Source organism: Parasteatoda tepidariorum, chromosome 12, assembly GCF_982258835.1.
Source record: "Parasteatoda tepidariorum strain Cologne lab strain chromosome 12, Ptep-v5.0, whole genome shotgun sequence".
Classification (NCBI taxonomy): domain Eukaryota; kingdom Metazoa; phylum Arthropoda; class Arachnida; order Araneae; family Theridiidae; genus Parasteatoda; species Parasteatoda tepidariorum.
In genome coordinates, this window is record NC_141766.1 from 32,599,333 (window position 1) to 32,624,046 (window position 24,714).

The 24,714-nt window shown below is 27.4% G+C and overlaps 2 protein-coding genes across 2 annotated transcripts; one reads left to right on the top strand and one right to left on the bottom strand.

Moving 5' to 3' along the window:
* Positions 1 to 1,930: 1,930 nt before the first annotated feature.
* On the bottom strand, positions 1,931 to 11,421 carry LOC107440931 (protein C10). Its single transcript, XM_016054022.5, has 3 exons — positions 11,249 to 11,421; positions 4,192 to 4,368; positions 1,931 to 2,118 (listed from the first exon to the last, which is right to left on the bottom strand). The coding sequence occupies exons 1-3, from the start codon at positions 11,286 to 11,288 to the stop codon at positions 1,985 to 1,987; spliced, it is 351 nt and encodes a 116-aa protein (XP_015909508.2). The 5' UTR covers positions 11,289 to 11,421; the 3' UTR covers positions 1,931 to 1,984.
* A 3,839-nt stretch (positions 11,422 to 15,260) lies between these two features.
* Positions 15,261 to 23,171, top strand: LOC107440915 (merlin). The gene is made up of 2 exons (XM_016054000.4): positions 15,261 to 22,224; positions 22,305 to 23,171. The coding sequence occupies exon 1, from the start codon at positions 16,314 to 16,316 to the stop codon at positions 18,114 to 18,116; it is 1,803 nt and encodes a 600-aa protein (XP_015909486.1). The 5' UTR covers positions 15,261 to 16,313; the 3' UTR covers positions 18,117 to 22,224; positions 22,305 to 23,171.
* The last annotated feature ends 1,543 nt before the right edge of the window (positions 23,172 to 24,714 follow it).

Sequence of the window (24,714 nt, forward strand, 5' to 3'; positions counted from 1 at the left end):
AAGGTATTAACCATGTTCCCTATCAAATGATAAGTAGGTGTAAGGGGATGTGAACCTAATAATTGAAACGGACTGAGCACAGTACGCTCCTATTTGGTATCATATGTCTAACTTGAGTATCTATGCTAATAGGAAAATTATATTTATTTATCTGTGGCTACATCCAGAATTATGTATTTATATCAAACTTCTTTATATATTCTTTTTTATCTTTCTTATTGTTTAAATAAATATTCTTGTAGATATTTACAGTATTCTTGTAGATATTTAATTATTTCTACATCTTTGAGAATATTCTAAAAACAATTTACGGTGTTAAATTTCGTTATTAAGGTACCCTTCCCGTAAACGGACAACTCTCATAAATGGACAAATTTTTTGGTCCCATGAATGTCCACTTAACGGAGGTTTCACTGTATATATATAAATATATATATATATATATATTAAAGAACAAGAGCTTAATTTCTTTGGTTACTAATCAAAAGAAACTTTACGCAAGACCCATTAAAAAGCTGAAATCTAGGACATCATTCTGACACAATACATCACCGTATCTTTTAGTGCAAGGTTAGAGAATAAACCTAATTGTCTTGGTGGCATGAGGTGATGCATGTTTAGTGTTTATAAGAATAGAACTGCTGTATGCTTTTTCTTAAACTACACTAATTACATTTTTCTTTTCTTGTTTAATTTAGAACGATACACTAAATTACTTTATATCTTATGATATGCCCTTAATGAAATTGCACTGAAAGCAAAAACTACAAATAAAGTAATTATTTTTTAAATCTTTTGTTCTGGGAAAAACAAGGTAATTGACACTTTTTTTTAAAAAAAGATCAAATTTGCTTTTTGCTACATGTATTTTCCTTGGATAAAGTTCTAAAAATAAGAACTATTAGTTTAAAAGCAACTAAAAGCATAATAAATACAAGAAAATAGGATTCAAAAATTTAGACTTCCAACTTTTAATTAAACTGGAAAATGCTAGATACCTTGCCACTCCAAGGAGATAAAAAAAGTGAACTATTTTGTAAATAATATCAAGACATGGCACATCCTATGCTGTGTTCAGAATAAATATATATCATGCTGCAAAATTGCACTTAACACAGCAATAGTGTATATTCATCAGTGTTTAGTACACTTTTTATAAAAAAAAAAAACTTTTCTAAACTATTCAAGCTATTTTTTTTTAAATTTTAAAATTTACACATCTAAAATAACATAATTCAACATTTTTATTACACATTCATCAAAATTTAAAATAATTACTAAATCAAGTAATAAAAAACACTTGTAATATACAATTTTGTATAATTATTTTTGATTCACTCTATCAATTTTAGAGATATAGTGAAAATAAAAAGCAGAACCCTACAGCTTATAGTGAGAGTTTAGAATTGATAAAGAAAACTTATACTTGTTTAGAGAAAGTGCTTTAGTCTGATTTTGTAATTTAACATTTGACATTTATTAGCAAATCTTAAGTATTGCCCTCTAACTGCATAAAAATTTGATTATTAAACCTAATCATTTAGGGTATTAAGTTTTTTTTTTTTGACATAGAGCTTAGACTAAAGAGCCGTTTTGAGGTAACATGGCATTTGGAATATTAACATAAGAGTACTTTGTGGACAGTTAATGTTAAAAAGGTCTAAAACCAATTTAAAATTCCAGTTTGTTATAAAATTTTGCGCTAAATAATCAAATTTTGAGCAATTGAGGTGAACATACATCACAACACAGTCTGATCATCACCTTTGTATCTTTTTTAAGATTAATAATTTACAAATACTTCAATTAGAATGCTGTGACATAATATTTAAGTAAAAAGAAAAAAAAATTCCTTGAATAATAAGTTAATTGAGAAAACTCAGATATAATTTCAATTTTGTCACAATTATCTATGAATAAAATGCAAACATTCAAAAGATAAAAATAAATAATTTATTAAAACAATAAATGTATAATTTATAAGCTAACTAGACCCTGATTGTGAAAAGGGCAAAACTAATGAAGGTATAAGATATGACTTCAATTCTTCAAATAGCTGAGCTACATCTGGATTTTCTTTAGCTAATGTTTTAATGGTTTGAGTGAACTGCAACAAACCTAATAAAGAAAAAAGGAATCATAGTAAATGAATGTTAAATTTAAATGCATATAAAACAATATACCTTTATATAGTTGAAAAATATTTTTTTTAAATTTTAACTATTTTAGATTATTGTTAATCACGAAAAGTATAAAAATAATTCTTTTTCTTAAATTTGAAAATTTAAAAAAAAAATGTGATTGGCTTCAGTTTGAGTTAAGTGGCCACATAGAATACACACACAACTTTGAATAAGAACAAATAACCTCTCAGTTTAGAACACAAAATATATCAATATCACACACAAAAGCAGAGGAAAACATTATTACAAAATAAATATTGAAGAAAAAAAAACATGAAGATTTCACAACTAATCAGTTAAGGAAATAAACAGGGTACAACAGAAAGCACAAGTGTTTTTGAAAATTGTATTGAGTTACTGAAATTACTTCATATGCCCATTGTTTGGAGTTGGAAACAATTATTTCCCGTTATTATATATAATAATTTGCAATAATTTTAGGTCACACATGCTGCGACAACAGACTTTACAAGGTAGCATGTTACAGAAATGTTTAGCTTCAGAAATTTAGCAATGACACAGAACTTTTTCAATTAAATCTGCAAACATGTAAAGAAATTTAAACTCAAAAAATACAATACAATTTTCACACTAACTTAAAATTGAGTAAAACAACTAATTCTGTATATTGCTTTCTGAAATTCTGGGAAATCTTAAGCTTTTTTTCTTCTTCAAAACTTCAAGCGACACACTAAACTGCTACCGGAGCGCAAAAAATATATTAAACAAGGTTAAAATTTATGTCGGGGGATTTCTGAGAACTGGAGTTAACATAGCATGCTTGCTTTGAATTAATTCAATTTTAAAATTTATTGCAATTTCTTAATTGCCAACTTGAATTAGATAATGTACTGTCGATGCTCGCTTTGACAAATCCTGTGATCCAAACAAAAATGGATGCTAGAAATCAAGTTACTATATCATAAATCATAATTACACACAACTGTAGCAAATGCTTACTCATAATTCATAAATAATGGATTTATTTTGACAAAAACATTGTTCTACCAACTTTCAATTTTTTAATTCCTGTTCTAAGCATATCACTTTATGCTGGTTACCAGCAGCTACTTTTCTTAAATAGGCCAGGCTTGGCACAAATAACTTTCATAAAACTAAATAGTGACATTCTGGGATAAAGAGACTCCAATTCTAAGGTTTGGCTGCCTTTTTCTACTCAAGCCTCACATAAAGTGTCTTTTTCAAGCAAACACCACAAACAAACCTTCAGATGCTCGACTAACCTTCCCATTTTTTTGCATTTTGGTTGACAACACGTGGTTAATAACACAATCTGATTTATATCCATATCTCAAGAATAAAATATAAATAACTCTTCATAGTGTAGCAGATTCTGGCACTTTCATAGTGTAGCAGATTCTGGTTCTTACGCCATAAAACTATACTTTCAATACAATCCTTGCCATATAAGATATGCAAGGTCATTATTACTAAGATCAGATGGTAAAATTCTATCTTCAGTGGTCTACATTTAAATGGATATCTACTTAAACAAAATGAACAAAAAAATTTAATATTTTTGAAACCATGACTTGTATTGGAGATGTTCATAGATAAATTGAGTCAAGGTCTGAGACATCTGAATTCATTTTGGGGAAATTTTAAGTAAATACTTTCACCTTTGTATAATAGTTGTTCAGGCTAACAAAAAATGAATTTTAATTTGTCAAGTTAATCAAGTTATATAGGAATGTCTACGCAATAAAACAAATATTATTAATAGTTATAACATTTTCATCATGGCTAGGACATGAATTATTCTGTGATGTATGTTGAAGAATTGAGCAGTTTCTTTTATAGGGGGAACACCATACTCCAGTTTATTCCATTATTGTGAAGCTTCTAAAACAATGGTTAAACTATAATACACTTTGCAAAAATTACAGCCTATAGTAAAAGAAAATTTAATGATTTCCAAATTTAACTGCTAATTTATACAACTCCAAAATTGACAATTAATAATAAATAAATGTAAATGCAATATTACCATCTTTATCAGAAGAAAAGCCATAATTCGGAATTACATCTTGCTGAATTTGAGTAGCAAGTGGAAAAACTAGTTGCATATGTAGTAACATGTCATTACCAGCATTGTTCTTAGCTTCAGCTAACCTAGCTGCATGTTCAGGCAAAGAATATGTTGTAATAATATCTCGAATAGCAGCTGTAGAAAATAAATAAAAAGATTAATTATTGTAGAAACTCTTACAAATATTCTTTAAACTTACAACCAACTTTGTATTTCATGCATTTTATTTAAATAAAAAAATTTCTGATCAGTTATACAGGAACAATATAGATTAAAACTTCAGTTAACATTTTTACTACTATTTGTTAAATATACTTACTATGTAAGTATATTTAACAAATATAATAAATATACTTACACACTAATAACAACAAGAAAACTTCTAAAGCATTAATAAAACCAGTGAAATTTTATACTAGTGTCACCACTCAATGTGATGACAGTTAATGTTATCAACTGCTTATTGATATCAAAATCACTCAGTCTGGAATTCATTTGTAGGTTAAAATTATCCATTTCTGTGGGATTTTTCTCTTTCCTTTCTTCATTGTTTAATGTTAACAGTATTTTTATTCATTCTGTGTGTTCAGAAGAAACCTTTTTTTTCTCTGTACAAATGTTTGAATTTCCTAGAATTTTCCCCTTTCAACTGCAGGTGGTCAGGGCTGTGCTGATTAACTGTTAATGAATCTGGTTTTCTTTGTTTCTTGTAAGGGCAAGGTTTTATCTAAACCAAGAGCAACCCTATTGTCATTTTGTGCCCAGCTCACTTACATTGAGTTTGGTGATAAGGATGGTAGAAAGAGAACTGGTTTAACACTGAAATAAAAGATTTGTCATTCAAAATTATTTGACCAAGAAAACTAAGGTTCTTGATGCAGTGTACCGATCGTCAACTTTATGTGATCAAGTTTCTGCCGAAACAATTGGAAACTGCTTCCCCTGTGCAAGATTTTGCAAAAAAAGTAGTTAAGGAAATTGTAGAAATTATGGACCATCCTTCAGCCCCTCAATGTAAGGGGTCCTAAATTTTTTAGACTTACTCCAAATTTTAAATAACATGAGAAAAGTATTATACATATTTTCAGAAATATGGAAAAGAAATGTTAAATAGGTCAAATTCTGTTGAATGTGTAGCCTATCTACCACACTGCAATTATTCAATTTCCAATTCACAATATATAAGACATGTTAACTGTTAACTCTATTCTGGGGGTACATTTTCATTGATGAAAATTGACACTGTTGATAACATTCTCTCCACAAATGCTATATCATATTAAGCTAGTTTTGGGTTTAAAAGAAAGTAGAAATTATAAAATTTTCTAATAGTTCAAAATATTATAACAATTCGAAAATATTTTTGATATGAACGTTAATGATAGTAAATGTTTTTTCTTTTTTTTTCCTTAACTTTCTAGAGCTAAGCATTATATTATATAGTTACTATATCTTTAATATTGCTTCAATTGACTCTTTTCTAAATAATTTCTATAGCTCACTAAAAGGGGCTAAAATAATCAGCAAACAATTGTTTGGTAAATGACCTTTTTTTTCTTCCCCTTTAATAATTTTTTTTTAGTAAAAACACTCTTTACAATTTAGTTATCAGTATTACTTAGCGTATTAAATTTATATTTAAAGAATAAAGCAGCTATGAATACAATTAAACTTTAAAAAACTAAGAAAAAGTTAAACATCCATTTACGTTGATACAAAGAGACTGAATAAAAGATCCAAAAATATTGTTGGTCTTGTGGCACTATTTTTTGTTAGCTAGACAGTAACAGGATACCAAAAATAAAATAGCCAGCATGATGAAAAATTTGTAAAAAATGTGCTTAAAATAAAAGCACACATTGAAAAAAAACTAAATTTCAAAAGAAAAAAAAATACCAATGAGAAACATTTTATTAACTTTATTACGATTCTTATACTTAATGAATAAATAAATGCTGATAATATCAAATTTGCACCATTAATACTACAAATAGAAAGTAATAGCAAATTTAAGTACAGAATTGAGATACATTTAGAATGAAAGATGAATACAATTAGAATGAAGAATGAAATTTAAATAATTTTAAATTGCAATTTAATTTAGTATAAATAGTATTAATTTTCAAAATATTAATTTTTTTACTTTAAAACAAATGAAAATTAAAAAGCAACAATTGAAGAAAGAAAAATTTAATGAATTTTTTAAGAAATGAAAAAAAAAACTGTCATTCACAGTTTTAAACAAAGAAGTACAGTAGACCTTACATTAAGAGTTCTTTATACAATTTATAATATTATCTAAAAGTATCATAATCAAATTTCATAAATACAATTAAATTAACAAATGACATAACAATAATCACAACTTCAAAATACAAATGATATTTACAATTATAAATAGTATACTACGCTTATTTTGATAATCAAATATTGTTACATGAATACTTAAAACATACCCACTTATAAAATAATTGGTTAGTTATTTATGAAATAAAACTAAGAATTTTTAATTCGATTAAGTTTATTTAATTTAATAAACTGAAAATTATGACAAACTAACATTTTAAACTGCTTTTTGAAATATAGGGTATAGGTTATTTTTAAAAAAATAAAACTTAATGGTGCATCCTTTCATAGCAAAGTAGAAATGTATTCTACTTTCTCTTTTTGATAACTTTATCTACTGCTTTTAGGGTAGGGGTGCACAACCTTTTTGAGTGAAGGGCCACTTGCACAGCAGGTTGGCTAACGAAGGGTCGCACATGTATTTAGACATGTTAATGACAAATGTAATAATGTTTATTTAAACATCATCGTTCCATTTTTTTTATTAATAAACTTAGTAATATCAATAAATTAGAAGTGTTCCATTATTAGAATTCATTCAAAAATAAAAAAACTTATACTTTTTTTTTTTTTTTTTTTTTTTACAAAAAAAATTGCTATTTTTATCATATGAACAATAGATTTATCAAAATAAATAAGCATTGAAGAAAAGAAATATTTTTTTTATCATATCATGCAATATGAAAACACATTTTAGAATTAAATTCTAATAAATTTATAAAAAAAACTGCAATGCCCACAGAATGAAAGTAGGAAAAAGTTTAGTCGTAATTAAGTAATATAAATTCAAATTAAATATTTTAATTGAAGAAAATTTATAGGTTTTAAACAAAAGCCTAAAATAAAAACAAAACTGTGATAGTTCAAAATAAAATTCAATGCTTATTCTGTAATGTACTTAATTATTTTATTTTATTAATTATTAGATTTTTTATATCGTAAACATTTTCCTTTTTTTTATCGAAAAAGATCACTTAAGCAACAAAAAATTGAAATCTAAACTACTAACAGTGAGTAGTTTAAAAATTCACGTTTTCCGCCATTTTATGAATTTCTCAAGTTGCAATAACATTGCATTTAAATTAGGGAGGGATGTAAGGAGTATTTGGCCCTTCTGTGAAAAATTCAGTTGGTTGAATGATCAGTCAAATATTTGGCAAAATATTTTTTTAGAAATGCATTTTTCTAAGTTTTTTTTATTTTTGAATTTTTATGGATATTACTTTTTTTTTTTAAAATTATAATCAGACAAGTCAATTTTGTCATTTTTTCGATACTTTGAGAATTGAGAAGGATCCATTTTTTGCAGTTTTTATTATAACCCAGCATTTTAACAGAACGTCTCATACTATTAATTTATTATCACTCTTTCCCTGTACTGTAATATAAATAACCAGTAACATAGAAAAGTGTGATTTTCAGCATTAAAGTTTTGTTTCAGGAACTAAGAAAAATTTGTTTTTTCTGTTTTTCTTTTTTTAGGCATTTTTATTATGACTCAGCATTTTTTTAAAAATAAAGTTACAAATAAAAATTTTTATAGCAATTTTTTTTCTTCTAAAATTATGGCAATGAGAAAAATTTAAATTGAGATTTTCGGCATAAGATTTTCACTTAAAAAATTAGGAACATTTTTTCTATCTTTTTATTTTCTTTAAATAAAAAAAAAAAACTTTTTTTAGACGTTTTCATTATAACGCAGTAATTTTTAATAGCATTTCTGTTGACTTAATTCTTTTTTCTTGGCTTTTTCTGGTAATTGAAAAATTGAGATGTTCAGCTTTAAAAAAAATTTTCAAAAATTAAGATTGATTTTTATGTTCTCTGTTTCGCTTTTCGACATTTTCAAAAACGTTCTTGATTGGCCTTATTTTTTAGAGTTAATTAGCGTTTTTCCAGGAAATATTATTCTGAGCATTGAAATTTTAGTTTCAGTGTTGCTATACTGCTAAAAGATTTTGCTATTTGGCCCCAAGTGAACGGCGTTCAATAGATTTTTTCTTCTTCTTTTTGCCGAATATTTGGTTTTTGATCAAATCACAATTCATTACCACATTCGACCAAATCATATTCGTTGCGGAAATAAAAAAGAAGGGAAAATAACTAGGATTTACGATAAAACTGTACGGTAATACCGTATCAAAAAGTGATTATTTAATCGCGTGATTAACAATCACGTGTCGTAATAACATCATAGTTAAATAACGGGATCGTCAAAATCACGAGGAAAAGTATAGAAATAATTAGGAAAAAATATATTTATGCTGAACTCAGCACAAATAAAGCTCATCAAATGCATGATTTAAAATTTGCATGTCGTAACAGAATAATTGGAATTTTTTATAACACGTAGGAACGCATAGCAATAACTGCCGAGAAAAATTTTTGAAGAAAAAGAAAGAATTGCAAAAAAAGATAGAAAATCACTTAGATTTAAGATGAAATCGTCACAAATAAAGTGGCCAAAAAGTGATTATTTAAATTTGCGATCTGAAACTCGCGTCATTATAAAAATTCGGAATTTTCAAAATCATGTAGAAAAGCGGAAATAACTGTTTAAAAAAATCATTTATATTTACGATAAATTCGGCTTCAAGAAAGCGCGTTAAACGTACATTTACTAAAGAATCTGTTAAAATTGATTGTGTCAAAACGTGATGACTTTAAAGTGCGATTAAAAATTGCCATTTTTAAAAAAAAATTTTATTGTGTTTAGAAACTCTCGCGGGCCGCACTTCAGTAGTCGAAGGGCCGCATTTGGCCGGCGGGCCGCAGGTTGTGCACCCCTAGCTTAGGGTTTACCAATATAATAACTTCAGAGAAAAAATTATTTGTTACTTTGTTTATAGGTTTTATCAGCAAAAAAATTCTTTATGCCATTAATAAATTTATTTCATTGTATATTAAAAACAAAATAAACATATAAAATCACTAAAAATCATGAAAAAAATACATTGATTAAAAAAATTTTACCAGGTGATAAATGTCTCACATAAATTTTTTTTCAAATTAGCATTTTTCAATATTAATTTTAAAAAAAATATTAATTTTATAATGCAATATTTTTTTTTTTCGAATTAAACTATTATTTAAAAACAGAATACACAGAACTGAAAATAATCCAATTACAAATTTAGATATGAATGCACATATCTTTTGGGGGAAATAACGATAACTTGAATCTAAAAAATAAATTGTTATAATAATTTTCAAATTCTACAGAAAACTACAAAAAATATTATGCAGATATTTAAAAAAAAAAAAGAGGAAAGATTTCAAATTTCTTCTATATGAAATTATTAGTTAAAAACTATTCTTATAATACCTATTGTTAACAATCTATTAGTTATTTTTAGTTTCGTCCATTAAAAAAAAAAATTATTTCAGACAAGATAGGTTATTTTTTCCATTTTCTCCAGATGTCCTAGCAAAAATAGCTGTCTTCCAGAAGAAATTCTAGCCCTGACAGTTGGTTCCAAGCAGTCCCACGACAAATTCATTTATGGTGAAAATGCAAGACATTCGTATTTAATTTATATAAGTAGAACTAACAGCATGTGTAAAAAATATTAAGTTGAGCCATATGTTTCGAAGTTATGCATTTTTGAAATTCACAGCATTTTTACAGTGTTTAAACAGCTATAACTTGAGAACTAATTGACATAGAGAACTAAATTTTAAGTAATTTTGTTCAGTTTTTAATAAAACTAATAACAAAACTAAGTTATAATAAAATATTTAAAAACAATTTTTTTGAAAAAATTAAAATTAAATTTTTTAACTCTTTTTAAAGTATTTTAATTAAATTTAGCACTGTGTGTGCCAAATTTCGGGATGGTATTCACAAGAATAATAAAGAAAAAAATTAATTTTAGTTTAACAGTGATAAATCATGCAGTAAAAACCTCATTATGTGATATTTATCAAACAATTTTGGTAAAAACAGTGGTATATCCAATATTCATGTAACTACATGATTTATGTCTGTCTTTAACTGGGGGGGGGGGACTTTTTTCCCTTTATGATTCTGTAGGAATATAATCTTAAAATTTGGCACAGGTATTTCGATAAAAGATTTAAATAAAATTATTCTTCAGAAAAAAAAATAGATTTTATGTTTTAAATTACTGTAAAATATACTTTTCAAAATAATTAAGCTAATAACATATTATATAAAATGCTATTGAAAACTAAAAAAAAAAACTGCACAAAATTTAGCTTCCTACGTTAATTAGATCTCAAGCTATAGCTGTTTAAAAATTTTAAAACTGCAAAAATCTAAATTTTCAGAACTATCTAACTCAGAAAAAAATGGTTCAAACAATCTGAAACTTAGTATAGTTAATGTCAGAAGCAGGTTTAACAAACCAGCCAAAAATAATAGAAATCTGAACAGTTGATCTAAAAATACATTTATTTCTTTAGTGAAAATTACCCCAGAGCAATAATAAAAACTTGCTTTTTATTGTCTACTTAAAAATAATTTTAAATTGGCGGAGGGGAAATTAAGAAGGTAATAATTTTTACAAATAGTTAGCCTTATTTGCTCGTATTTTTATTAGTAAAAAATAAATGTATTAGTTGAAACTGACAATAATGACAGAACTCCTGAAGCAGCTCAAAAGGAAAAAAATAAAAAATAAGTTTACATTTCCCAAACAAAAAATACCTTTAGCTCTATCAACTGTTAACACAGGAGGCTGAGTCATTATACAGTGGAATTTTTGTGGACTATGGTGAGAAATGCTGCATTTTTTTCTTTTTTTTTTAACAAAATTCTTGAAGTAAGATCAACAAACAATAAACAGATATTTTAAAACAGGTACCGTTGTAACGGGTATTTGATGGGTGGGGATGAAATAATAACGGGCATTTGTTGGCACTCAATTTTAGTAGCTTAAAGCTTTCTTCTAATCATTATCATTGCGTTCACGAAACGCATTCACGGGCGCACGCGAATGCGATTCGCGATCGCAGCACTCGAATACGCCATCTGGGGAGAGACCGGTTTCATGCCTTCAGCCCTTCTCCCTTCCCTCTCCTCCTCTTTTCAGTTGTATAGGAATGTACTACGATAATTTCTCTTTTCTTAATATTTTTCCCTTTTATTTAATAAAAATATTTTTTAAAATTTCTATGATACTTTTCTTTAGAACTATGTTTAATGCATTTTTTTAATGCATGATTTAATGCATGATTTTCTATGTTTAATGCATGTTTTTTTTTTTTTTTTTTTTTTTTTTGTGCTCTTTAACGTTGTCTACCTTAGTTTGTATGTTTAATGCAGTTTTCAGTTCCATATAGTTTTTTAAGTTAAAAGATTTTAATCTATGTGAAAATCAAGAGAGAAACTAACGTACTTCCTTCCTCTATGACTTTCCACACGCTGATGGGGAAAGCATGTGAATTGTTGCCATAGGAAAAGAGTTCTGCTCTACGCCACCTGCAGCCCATTTCGATCGCCAATTAAAGATTAAGCAGACATTTTGAGAATGAAAAAATATCACAGGATGCGAAAAAATCACGAGTGACCTACAAGACCTGATTAGTGAGTTTTTCGAGCATAAATATTTCTCATCAATCTGGTTCTCATTTGCATTCAATTATTTGCCTGCGAAAAAATCGCAGGCAACGAAAGGTCCTAAGGAAGGCAGTCAGATACTGAGAATGACCAAAAGATGCAACGAATTGAGGTGGTGTTTGGAAGCTTTTTAATTTGAAAAATTAAGCAGAAGACCCCTTTTTCATTTGTTTCAAAATATTAATTTGGTTTGGTTTTTAACGTCGTAGTAGAGTTAACCAAATGGCTATTGGCAATTTGGGATACGGATTCATCGCGAAGATAATTAGGGTTCATTCACATACAACACTATCTCAATTTACAACCAAGGGCAGATAGTAATATTAATCACCCAGCCTCCACACGACCCTACTCAACCATAAGAGGATTATATATTTTTTGACTTCCACTGAAAACATTTATGATATCGTTATACCTCTTTTAATACTTATAATGGTAATTCCTTATACGTTACAACTCATGCAGCACTTCTTAACATCTCGTATCCGGAAATAAAGTTGGGTATCAAATTAATTTCTAATGGCAGACAGAATTATTTCTAAAAAAATTTAAAATTACATAATATACCTGAACTATTTGAAATTACTTAGATCAATAATTCCTTTGTCAAAATGTTTTTTTCGTCACGCAGTTATCTACAAAAACAAGTAACTTGTAGTATTGTACTCGAGAAATTGAAAATTAAAGCACCATAGAATTTTTTCCTGCGAAAATTGTTTCTGCCACGTGGCACCTTTTTTAATTTATTATTACTATTTTATCCAAACAGCATTTTAAATTTAAATCAGTATTAAAATTTATTATTTAAAAATAGCATTTTCGACAAAACAAAACAATTCAGTTTAAAATACTTTTTTTTAATAATTTTTTTAAACCATACAGTTTTCTGCCTCTTTAATATTCCTCAAAATTTATCAATTAAATAAAGAAATAAGTAAAAAACATTATTTTTGAAATTTTGGTGCTCCTCGAATGTGTGAAAAAAAAAAGTTTAATCATAGTAATTTGGTGTTCTTCAATTTAAATTTAATTTTAAAAAATGATATTTAAAGGAGGGAAACATTCTAGATATTAACCATTTTGCCGTCTCTATGAAGCGCCCCTTAAGACTAGCAGCCTTCTGCTTTAACCATGTCACTTGTCGCTGGATAATATATATAGAATATAGTAACACTTTAAAAGTGAATAAGCCCTTTTTTTTCTTCTTTTTTTTGAAAACTGTTATAAAATGTATAGGCATGTATTTATAAGACTTACGAAAAAAAACGAACAGTTTTCCTGAAATTAAAAGCATGAAAAATACTTCACTTTCTAAACTTGTTATACTTCGTCAGCTTATTAAAAAAAAATTCTAAACTTTAATGCATTGAAAATGTAATTCTCTTTATAAAATATTAAGTTAAAAATAGTTTTTGAGGTTAAAAGAAAATTCTGGCAAAGTAAGAAGTATAATGTTAATTCCCAAAACATATTATTAAAATTTTAATTCTACGATAGAACGCTAGTGCTTTAGACAAATTAAAGTAACAGCGAAAAGTTAAATCAACTTATTCAATCGTATGATGTTCCTTTAATTTTCAGCAGAAACGAGCTACCTCCTTCACAGATGGTTTTCTTCTTTTATTTCTCAGTAGATTCAAGAAACATAATTTTTCTTCTTTAGGGAAAGCTTCTGATACTTAGAATGGAAAAATATGAACGTATTAACTAGGGTGCCAATTTAAATTGTCGGGAACAAAAACCAAATTTATTTTTAACTTTTGTCTATAATGGAGATGACTTACATTAAGCGCAATCTATGGCATAAAAGTAAATAATTAATAATAATGTAATTAATTGCTTTTCACAGCTACTCGTTAACAATAAAATGTTGATGAAGTATTCCTTAAATGTGATGTAATTGAAATTCACTTGATAATAATAATATTAACTATAATTATAATAATAATAATTATAATAATAATGATTGAAATACATCACATAGAATAAATTAGAGATTGCGTGATTTCTTTTTCTTTTATTCACCTCAAATGCTTATTACTTTTTTTCTCCCCTTTATATAAATAAGCCGCAAAAAATAGTGTTATAATTTCAAATGAATCAGTGAAATAATGAATGATTTAGTGAATAATTTCAGTGAAATAATTTCAAATACAGTACTGAAGAGTTGGTGCGTACGAGTAAAAATTAAAGATATTTTCTCGTATGCGATTTAATATTAATATTTTAAAGAAAAAACTTCATTTCTATATTGCAAATGATAATCTTAAATTATAATTATGAGTATCAATTTTTTTCCCAGTAATGATACCTTATTATGTGAATCGAAATTATTTACAGTGGTGATTTATAAAATATATCCTATTATTTTAAGTGAAGTTAAATCCCTTTTATTGATCTAAAAAGGAAAACAAATGTAAAATAATAATGTATTATAATGAGCATCGACTACTGATGAGCAAAATGAAAGAGAATTTTTGAAAAATTTCCTACCAGAGAGAATCGGAGAATATTTCTGTTCCGGAGAATATTTCCAGGGATAATTATTTTCTTCCCATTGTGCAGCTCTAGCGTAAATAAAGCGTAAAAAAAGTACTCTACCTTCCTGAAAATCCGGTTTATTTCCGTGAGTAAACCGGGTTTTTTCTACCCCATGCAGCTTTATTTTTGATTTATTAAAGATATCCAAAAAGGTATTACGGCATCGTGTACGCTATGCGTTCACTACTCTCCTGCAATTTAGATCGAAGGGCAGATGATGCTATGCATTGGATTCATCTTTGATACCTCCGGGGAGATTTCATTGGAGAAAGTGCTGTTTGATCAGAAACAACGGGAATAGGGAATTGAGATCTCAACCAAGCAGTGAAAAGAGAAAACATCAAACTAACTGCTCAGCGAGTTTTAATATTTGTATTTTTCAAATATTCACAAGCTCTTTTAAAGTTTTATGAATTTAATCAGATAGCGACGCTTAAATTAAACTGTATCAGAAATTATCAGTAAATAAAATGAGCAATTTGTTTGATTTAGAATATTATTGCTCAGTCAGTTTTTTTAAAAATTATTATTGTATGCAAAATTACTTTGTTTTCTACTTGAAATTTTTCTAAATGTTGAAAGATCAGAAAAAGAATAGTCTATAACATATTAGATTGGAGCAGACTTTTTTTGCCGCATGCGCACCTTTCATCCTCGTTTGTTAAAAAATCTGATTGGTGCAATGTTGCCGCACGTATATTTCGTTCAAATGGGTTGGTAGCTAGTCAAGCTTAAGTTAATACCAAGTTTAGATGTTAAAATGGAACAGATATCACTGTTTACTTTTAAGTTTTTTCTGAGACTTGGTCTTTGTTTTTGTCCTAATTGAAATATCTGTTAGCTCAACACGTTAATTTCGTTGCGATGTATAGATTGTAACACATTTATTAATTTCAAGATCTAAAAGTAGCAGTTGGTGATGAGTTCGCCCTTTTATTCATGCATTATTTACTTGTTTAAAAATCTTAATTCTTGAGACAATTTATTCTTAAAAATTGACTATGATTGAACTAGTTCAATCGCAGCAGTATTCATCCATAAACGAAGGCGAATTGTTCATGTAAATTTATTTTATGAAGATATTTGTTTATTACGACTCTAATGTGGGTTTTTCATTTTACTCCCAATGAACTCGAGAAATTTATTTCAATGTCTTTTGCGGTTTAATAAAGCTCTTTAGTAGCCCATGGCTAGTAGTTTTCTTCAAAAATGATTTATTAATTAGCGTCGAACCTTTTTCTGAATAAATCTGTAGTAAGTGGTGATCTTTATTTGAATGAATAATTTTCTTTATTTATTAATTGAATGAGGAATCCTGAATGCTAAGTGATGTAGTACTTTTGAATACATTTTCTAGTAATCTATGCATTGAAGTATCTTAAGCATTTAACATTGTGCAGACTATTATCCTTTGATCTAATTGCTAGTAGAAGCAATTTCTTAAGACAATTTTCTTTAAATGAAGACAATTTGTGCTCAGTTCTAAAAATGTCATACTTATTGATGAGAATCCGGAAGTTACAATGAATCAATATTTGTTATTATTTGATACAAAACAAAGATATTCTCCAATTCAATTATCCTATTATCAAACTTACTTCTAATCCTCCTCATGCCATTTGGAAAAAGCAGCAAAAAAGCATCGGGAAAGGTATTTCCCGTATGTGTTACCACAATGGATGCAGAACTTGAATTTGATTTGGATTTAAAAGCTACTGGGCGGGATTTGTTTGATTTAGTTTGTCGAACGATTGGATTAAGGGAAGTATGGTATTTTGGCTTGCAGTATGTTGATAATGAAGGATTTGTGGCATGGCTAAAATTAGATAAAAGAGTACGAGAGCAAGAAATACATAAAAAAATGCCCGTTAATTTTCTATTTCTTGCTAAATTCTATCCAGAAGACATGGCTGAGGAATTAGTTCAAGAAATTACTCAACATCTCTTTTTTCTGCAAGTTAAACAGGCTGTTTTGAATATGGATATTTATTGCCCTCCAGAAGCATCTGTTTTACTTGCATCATATGCTGTCCAGGCTAAATACGGTGATTATGATGAAGCTTCTTATAAACCAGGAATGCTTGCTAATGAAGATCTTCTTCCACAAAGAGTTATTGATCAGTATCAGATGACTCCTGAAATGTGGGAAGAACGTATTAAAATCTGGTATGAAGATCATAAAGGTATGACTCGTGATGAAGCAGAATTAGAGTATTTAAAAATTGCACAAGATTTAGATATGTATGGTGTGAACTATTTTCCAATTTGTAATAAAAAAGAAAGTGAATTATGGTTGGGAGTTACTGCTTTAGGGTTAAATATTTATGAAAGGACAAACAAACTATCTCCTAAAATAACATTTCCATGGAGTGAAATTCGAAATATCTCATTTGATAATAAAAAATTTACAATAAAGTTAGTCGATAGAAGTTCCCCTTCCTTTCAGTTCTATTCTTCGAAAATTCGAATGAATAAACTGATACTCGATCTTTGTATAGGGAATCATGATCTTTTTATGTGTCGACGTAAACCTGATTCAATGGAAATTCAACAAATGAAAGCTCAAGCCAGAGAAGAAAAAGTTCGTAGGCAAATAGAAAGAAATAAACTTGCTCGAGAGAAGCAATTGCGAGAAGAAATTGAAAAAGAAAAAGCAGATTTAGAGCAGCGAATGATGCAATATCAAGAAGAAGCTAGAGTTGCTCTTGAGGCTCTTAGAAGATCTGAAGAGACTGCTGAATTATTGGCAGAGAAAGCTCGTATAGCAGAAGAAGAAGCTATGCTATTAACGCAAAAAGCTTCTGATGCTGAGGCTGAAATACAACGCATTAAAATTAGTGCCATAAAGACGGAAGAAGAGAAAAAATTAATGGAAAAGAAAGCGCATGAAGCTGAACTTTTAGCTACGAAAATGGTGCAAGAATCTGAACGTCGAGCCAAAGAAGCAGAGAAACTTAAAGAAGAGCTTATTAAAGCTCAATTGTCAGAAAAAGATGCCAAAGAAAAACTGCAAGAAATATTTAAGGGTAGTTATTCTAAACCTTATATATCTAATATGCCTGTTGAGGTCCTAAATATTGTGCCACGACAGTATTCAGAACTTGATACTGACCATAATATGACTAGTGATAATAATACTGTTAATTATGATCTTATTGGAGATCACGAAATGGAAAAACTCACTCAAGAAATTGAAAAAGAAAGAGTTGAATACTTGGAAAAGAGTAAACATTTGCAAGAACAGTTATTAGAGCTTAAAACAGAAATAGAAGTCTTGAAAGTTGAAGATAATATTACTTCTCTTGATCATATATATGAAGATAACGCTCGTATTGGAGAAAATAAATATTCAACTTTAAGAAGAACAAAGTCTGGTTCTACCAAAACACGTGTAGCCTTTTTTGAGGAGTTATAAGTGCATTAAGATATAATTTAGGTAAAAATTTAAAGCAAAGTGTTATAGTTAATCCTTGTTGACATTTTATAATGTTATCAGTGTTGAAGTTTTACAATATTACCTTCAGTGCCAGAAAAATGCCTGTAAATAATTAGACATATTAACTATATATACAGAGTTACTATTTTTGTGACATGTTTTAAAGAATATATTTATACCAAATATATCAAAGTGATTTATAAAAAAAATAAACTAGTATTGAATTTAATTTCAAAATGCTTTGTTTGAATCTCATCGCTTGCTTATAATTCTTGATACACTTGTTTTAATTTTTTTTAGCTACTTAAAACTTGTTAAGAACTAAGTCTATGAAAAAAAATACAGTCTTTGAAACTTTGATTGATACATATAAGTAGGTTCCTGATTTGTTGTGTAATTTATGTCTGAGTAGAGTGATCTTAATGTTTTGTTTCTTTGTGATTGCTTTGTCCTTCTTTATGCTATTGTTCTTCGGGTGAAATACCATGTCATGAAAATTTAAAGTTTAGTCATTAATTTATTAAGAGGATTTATTTATTTAGTATTCCTTTGTAATTAATTAGCATTTTAAGTTATTTCTTTATACCAAAGCATATAAAAATATTTTTATTTAGTGTATTACCTTTTAAATTTCTTTTTTTTAAATAGTTTTTATCATTTATAGGTTCAGTCCTTACCTCTATAATATGTTTTAAGCATAATAGTTTATTTTACCCATACAGAAATTTTTTTTTAAACATAATAGCTTTTTTTTTAAGCATAAGTTTTTTTTTACCCATACATAATAGTTTTTTTTAAGCATAATAGTTATATTATAGATTTCATTTCTTTAATAGAAATAGTATTTTTATGTACTATACATTTTACATTTATTTCTTTACTAGTAAGTTAATTACAATTAGTATGTATTATTTTTTAAATTATTTCTTTAATAGTTTTATTTTAATATTTCTAGGTTAAGCCTTTCAGCCCCATTAATGTCTAAGTGCATAGTTTTAACATTAATGTTTTAGCATTGATAGTTTTTAAGTAAATAATTAACATAATTTTTGTTAGCAATGAATAATTTTAATTTACTTTTATTCATGAATTATTTATTTAAACTATCATTTTAAAAGTTCCATATGCAATCTCATTTAGTTATGGGCAAGTTAATTTAGTATGGAGTTTTATCAGTGTATTTTAGCACTGATAATTTTAAGCACCTTATTTTACTGAATTTTTTCAGCAATAAATAATTTTAATTGACAAATTTCATTATTAAATTTTTATGAATGTTTATTTTAAAAAAATGTTTCTTTTCACTTTTAAAAGTGGGCGAGTTCTGTAACAGGAAACTTCTGGAGCATGCTTCACATTGTTAAAAGGAGGAGGAATTTGTATAACATTTGTTGAATGCCAGAGTTTGGGGCTATCTGCCTTTCTTTTTATATAAAGAATTATTTAGGGTTGAATAGAATATAAATGACTTCTATTTGTCATGAAATATATCATTTTGTACTGACTATATTTTAAATAATTTTTTCATTGAAATAAAAATAGATTATCTAATTAGTGCAACTGGCATAAACTGGTTGAATTAGATGCTGTGAGAGTAAGTTTCTGAAAATGATTAGAATATTATCATTTGTTAAGTTTTTATCTCAACTGTTTTTTTTTAGAATTATTTTAAATTTTGAAAAAATAACTAAGAAATAATTATAGTGTAATGAATAAGTCAGAAACTACTGTTAAAGAAGTTGGCAGTTGGATAAATGTCTACATCTGTATTGTTGAAGTGATTCAGGGTGCACTTCACTAGCTTTGTTGAATAGAACTCGCCCATTCATTTAAATAGATTTTTTATTTATAATAATAGAATGTTTATAAGTATACTTGTTTACTGAATATTATGTTTCACATATTTATGCAGTATTAAATTAGTGTAACCTGTGTAAGTTGATTACTTGTGAGAAAAAATATCTGGTTCACTTATTAAGGAGGATATATTATCCCACCTATTTTTTACTATTATGGTACCTTTTCTTTTTCTTGCTGTTAATTCCTACTTTTTCTTATTTTTCAAAACCTTCATTATTTTATCGTTTTTACTTCAATAACTTTTACAGCTTTTACAAATTAAGGGTGTGATTTAAGATCAAGTATTATATTGCATATTTTTACAGATTGATGAGTTGGGAAAAAGCAGATTTTAACTTCCTTTACAATGAGTCTTTTATGTTTTTCGTTTCTTATTTTATTTTTTGAATTTTGTATTATCAGTAATATAAAACGTTTAGTTGAAATGCTGCGGATGGGACTGGGTGGCAAAGACTACTTGTGACGGCCTTACTTGTGAGTGCTCTGATAGAATTAGAATGCAATAATCACTTTGATTATGTCTTGTTCTAATGTCATTAATCATTTTGCATTAAAGTGGGTATCTCGAATACTTTAATTTTAGAATTATGAAATTTGTTAAGTTTCTTTGTTTTTTCATTTCAACAAATTTTTTCTTCTGAGATTCCAATTTTTTTCCCGTCTAATCCCCTATTTTTCTTAGTATTTTCTAAAAAAGTCAGCTGCTGTCATTATCGACCACTTCTGTAAACACTTTAATTTTAGAATTATTGAATTCGTCAAGTTTCTTCATTTCTTGAGTTTTTTCATTTTATGTGACTTTTTTTTTCTTCTGACAGTCCTATTCTTTTTTGTCTAACCCACCTATTATTTTTCGTATTTTCTGAAAAAATTAGCTGCAATCACTATCATTAAGATCAACTTAATCAGGTGATCAACATACTGCGGTAGTCAACTTAACAGGTTTCACTAAATTTCAGTTGGCTAATTCTTATAAAACTTTGAAATTAAAAATTTGGTTTTATTTTGAGCAATGACTTATAAAAAATGTAATTGATTTTTTGAATATTGAGTGTTTATTTTTATTACCAAAGTTTGCCATTTTTAATTATGTTTCTGTTTGCAAAATTTTACAAGATAACTTTTTCAACAATAAGTCATTGTGTCATTTTACATTTTTAATAAATTTTGCAGTGATAAATTATTTCTATGGATTACATTCACTAGTGAAAATTTTACAAAAAATATTTGGTTATTGCATTTTACATTAACACTTTTTCAGTAATTGCAGAGATGCCAACTGCTCCGGACACGCCAAAATAATGAAAAAAACGGTAGATAATTACAAGTAAATTTTGCAAATATTTGTCTATTTTTGCTTGCTTTTTAAAAGGTATAGCATGACATAAGTACTATAAAGTGGTGAATTACATATGAGCCAATGAATTGCTTAGAAATAGTGGTGGATAAAAATCTAAATTAAACTTAGTAAACCATAAACCAAGAATCACATTTGATAAGCTACCACTTTAATATATATATTTGCTGTCCGGAGCAAGTTGGCATCTCTGTAATTGTAGTGAATTATTTTTACCTTTCATGAATTAATAGTTGAATAATAAATGAAATATCTGTGAAAATATCTGCTTTTACTTGCTACAATAATATTTTATTTGCAGTTGCTATCTTGTTATAACTGCTCTTTTTGTTACCTTTGATAACTTCTGTTAATTGTTAATCTATTGGTTCAAATTTGCACAAAAATTGAATAACTGAAAAAAAAGTCTGTTACACTGAAAAGCAGCTAGATCCTACATTGAATCCAGTTGTTCAGAACAGACAAAGAATTAATTAATTTGTAGTAAATGTATGTATTGAAAATCATATGTGTTTTTCTTTTTGTTAAAATATTTTTTACTGCTGACACAATGAAACGGTAAATATAATTTCTAAATTTGGATGATGCAAAAATAGTTTTTTTCATTTTATTTAAATTTTGTATTAAATGTTACGATTGAAATTTTCAATCCTAAAAGAATTTAATAAAATTTGATCAAAGTATGCTGTTATTGAACTATGTAGTATTAGTTCTTTTAAACAATGTGATTTCTTCATTTATTGGCACTCTACACTAGTGGTTATTTATAACACAAAAAAACTTGGACATTATAAGATAAGTTTACTATTTATAGTATCTCAGTGCAAAACTTGATTCGATTATAAATGAGACTGAATCACCTTATTAGGTGTTTCAGTCGTCAGAGGTTAATTTTCATGTATGCTAGTATTATGATTAAGTATGCAATTGTTGTCCCTGATAGAGATGAGTTTTGGCTTGCTGTTGGAGGTCCATATCTGAAGAATTTTAATCCACCTTAGCCCACCTGAGATACATAGGATTTATTTAACATTTTTTGTGTTTTTGCTTACATTTTTTATTTTAAAGATGTAGTAAAACTGCAAAATATAAATCAAGTTATCAGTTCTGTTAGTATTTAGTTTACAATTCTATTACTACTCATGAAGTCTATTCACATGTTTTTCTCATTTTTTTTTTTAAATTGAAATTTATATTTAATCTTTATTTTTGTAATTAAAGTTTATATTTTAGTTGCACATGTAATATTTAATAAAAAATGTTAATTTCAAAATGGATTATTAGGTCATGAAATCAAAGTAATTTGTAAAAGTAATTGGTTGTATTTATTATGCAATGTATTAAAGTTATTAGTTTAATAACAAGTATAGATAATAGAAAATGTCTGTGTATTGTACGATTTTCATCAAAAAATTTCTGAACTGATAATATGAACTACTTTTAGCGTGAACAAGTTTTCTATCCCCCTTCAAGCTGATGTTAACAAGGTTTGACATTCTTTATTCCTATAGTTTGTTGATTTGTGATTGATTATCAAATTAACTTTTTTTACATAACTAAAAATGTCATCTTAATATTAGAATTAGCATTTGAAATCAACTAACATGTTTTGCATCATCCAAATATATCAGCTTAAGTTTAATTTTATCTTTTTATACGGAGCCTCAAGGATTTTAAATTGTTAACTTTTTATTTTCAGTCAGTTCAAAAAGAACTATTACAGTGAGAACTATTGTAATTTACATTATTTTCCAAGTAATTAATTTTAATTGTATTAGAGTTGTTAAATAAAAGTGTTATAATTTTATTGTTAAAAAGTTCTTTGAAATAGGTATCAGTTTTATTTTTGTCTTAGCAAAAGTTATTAGCTTCTGGACTATTGATACAAAAATGTCGAAGTTTTTCTTCAATTCTTTTTAAGGTAACATAAAGTTCCCAAGCTTTTGAGGTTGATGGGTAGTGGGTTAAATTTATATTGTTATTTTGTTGTGTATATAGGTATTTTTTATGCTTTTTAATGGTTTATAGCAGGGCTCGAGGAAACTCAGAAATTTTACTCGTCCCCGAGGACGGCTTGTCCAACAATGTATCCATCCTCCTTTGAAACTAACCCAATAGCTTCTAAATAAATATAAATATAATTCTCATATTTATTACAAACATTTCTATAAATTGCACAATGAATTAGTAGTTACTAGGATTACATTATACGGTAATAAAAGAATTAAGGGGATTTCTAGATTAGAGGGTCATTTTAGAAGTGAGGCGCTAGACTCTAGTAAGATAACGAAAATTGAAAATGTATCACGAACATTAGCAGGAAAATGGCCGTCCGCACGGATGACGAATTCGAGAAATTTGTTATCCGTGGGGAATTTTTGACCGCCGAAGACGAGCGGACGGCTGGTTTTTTGAGCCCTGGTTTATAAAATATATTTTCATATAGAGCACTCACAATTTTATTAACATAATATTGTGTCTTGAAGAGGGAATCATTGAAATTTACAAATAACAGGTATTCTAAAAATCGAAGGTGCTTGATGCAATGACAATAACATATTTCTCATTTTATTCTTTCTTTTCAGCAAGTTATCTTCTTTCACGTACTTGAAAAAGATGTTCACATTTGAATAAGAATTTAAGATGGGATGTACTAAAATTATTTTTAATGAGGAGAAAATTGTTCTACTGTCATCAGATTTCAAAATGCTTCTAAATTAACTAATTATTTTTTACTATTTAATGTCTACATAATTATACAAAAAGGAAAATTTTTTGTGAATCAAAGTATATTTTGCATAAGTTATTGAGCTGAAACGCTGGTGTCAACAATATATTGACACTATTCGTGACTATCTGCAGTTTAATTCAGCTGCTGAAACTTTTCTTATTTGTATGAACTTGAAAAAACTTTTTTTGAAATTCATCAGCAAAAAGAAAGATAAACATCTATTATGAGCTATTTTATTAGAAAACAAATTGTTATTAAATTTGTTAAAAAATTTTCCCCCCTTGTATAGTTATAGTAAATACCAAACCATTATTAACGTATCATTTAATCTGTAGAAGTAATTTTATTCATGCTCTCATTGCAATTTTTGTTGCATTTTAGAATTTCGGATGAGCTTTTTGCTTATGTGTCTCTTTCATTTATGCTCTTATTTTCCTTGTTCCCTTAGACCGGTGCATATGTGAGAGTTAATTGTAATTTTAAAATGATTAATGATGATTTTGTTAAATTTTTTATTCATTAGATTTTTTTATTATTCTTTTATAGGGCGTAGACTGGTTAACATTGTATTTATGTACTAAAGGTATTTTTACTTTTATGTATTTTTACTAAAGAGGAAATTGTGCTAC

What these genes read in the sequence shown, in the direction of transcription:
- LOC107440931 (XM_016054022.5), bottom strand. Translation starts at nt 11,288, where the DNA reads ATGACTCAGCCTCCTGTGTTAACAGTTGATAGAGCTAAAG. An exon ending in AACAGTTGATAGAGCTAAAG is followed by an intron (nt 4,369 to 11,248) that starts GTATTTTTTGTT and finishes TATTTTCTACAG; the next exon opens with CTGCTATTCGAGATATTATT. An exon ending in CTTTTCTTCTGATAAAGATG is followed by an intron (nt 2,119 to 4,191) that starts GTAATATTGCAT and finishes TTTCTTTATTAG; the next exon opens with GTTTGTTGCAGTTCACTCAA.
- LOC107440915 (XM_016054000.4), top strand. Translation starts at nt 16,314, where the DNA reads ATGCCATTTGGAAAAAGCAGCAAAAAAGCATCGGGAAAGGTATTTCCC.